Source organism: Eimeria tenella, genomic scaffold, assembly GCF_000499545.2.
Source record: "Eimeria tenella Houghton genomic scaffold, Eth_scaff3338, whole genome shotgun sequence".
NCBI classification, from domain to species: Eukaryota; Apicomplexa; class Conoidasida; order Eucoccidiorida; family Eimeriidae; genus Eimeria; species Eimeria tenella.
Window position 1 is genome coordinate 1 of NW_013543144.1, and position 491 is coordinate 491.

Consider the following 491-nt stretch of genomic DNA (forward strand, 5'->3'; position numbering starts at 1 on the left):
TAAGGATTTAGGGTTTAGGGTTTAGGGTTTAGGTTTAGGGTTTAGGGTTTGTGCAGGTCTATGGTTTCCGCAATGCACCAGCAACTCTCCATTCCAGTGACTTGCAAAATCCGCAAAGTGCTGACGGCCCCAGATAGCACAGCTTGTCAGTCCCAAACCCTAAACCCTAAACCCTAAACCCTAGGGCCTTGGCTGCGTGCAGGCGCAGCGCCAGGCCAGCAGTTAAGCCCTGGGCCAAACCCTCAAAGCTTCTTTTATTTCTTTTAATATCTTTTACTTCTTTCAGTTCTTTTATTTCTTTTTATTTCCTTCATTTCTTTTATTTCTTTTATTTCTTTTTATATTTATCTCCTTTTGCTTCTCTTTGTAATTTGCAAAGAAGCTGCTGCGGCTTTGTTGCTGCAGACGACGGCCTGCGCGCCTCAGCTGCTGCTGCTGCTGCGCCTGCAGCAGCAGCAGCAGCAGCAGCAGAGCGGCAGCTCGACCGCTGC

At 47.9% G+C, this 491-nt stretch overlaps 1 protein-coding gene across 1 annotated transcript in view; it reads left to right on the forward strand.

Annotated features, from left to right (window-relative positions):
• Positions 1-72: 72 nt before the first annotated feature.
• ETH_00037715 (dihydrouridine synthase domain-containing protein, putative) overlaps positions 73-491 on the forward strand; it is a gene marked incomplete at both ends in the record, with an annotated part of 2,875 nt that continues 2,456 nt past the window's right edge. Inside the window, 2 exons of the mRNA XM_013376328.1 lie at positions 73-145; positions 406-488. Coding sequence (XP_013231782.1) covers positions 73-145; positions 406-488 — 156 coding nt within the window. The remainder of the gene's footprint in view (positions 146-405; positions 489-491) is intronic.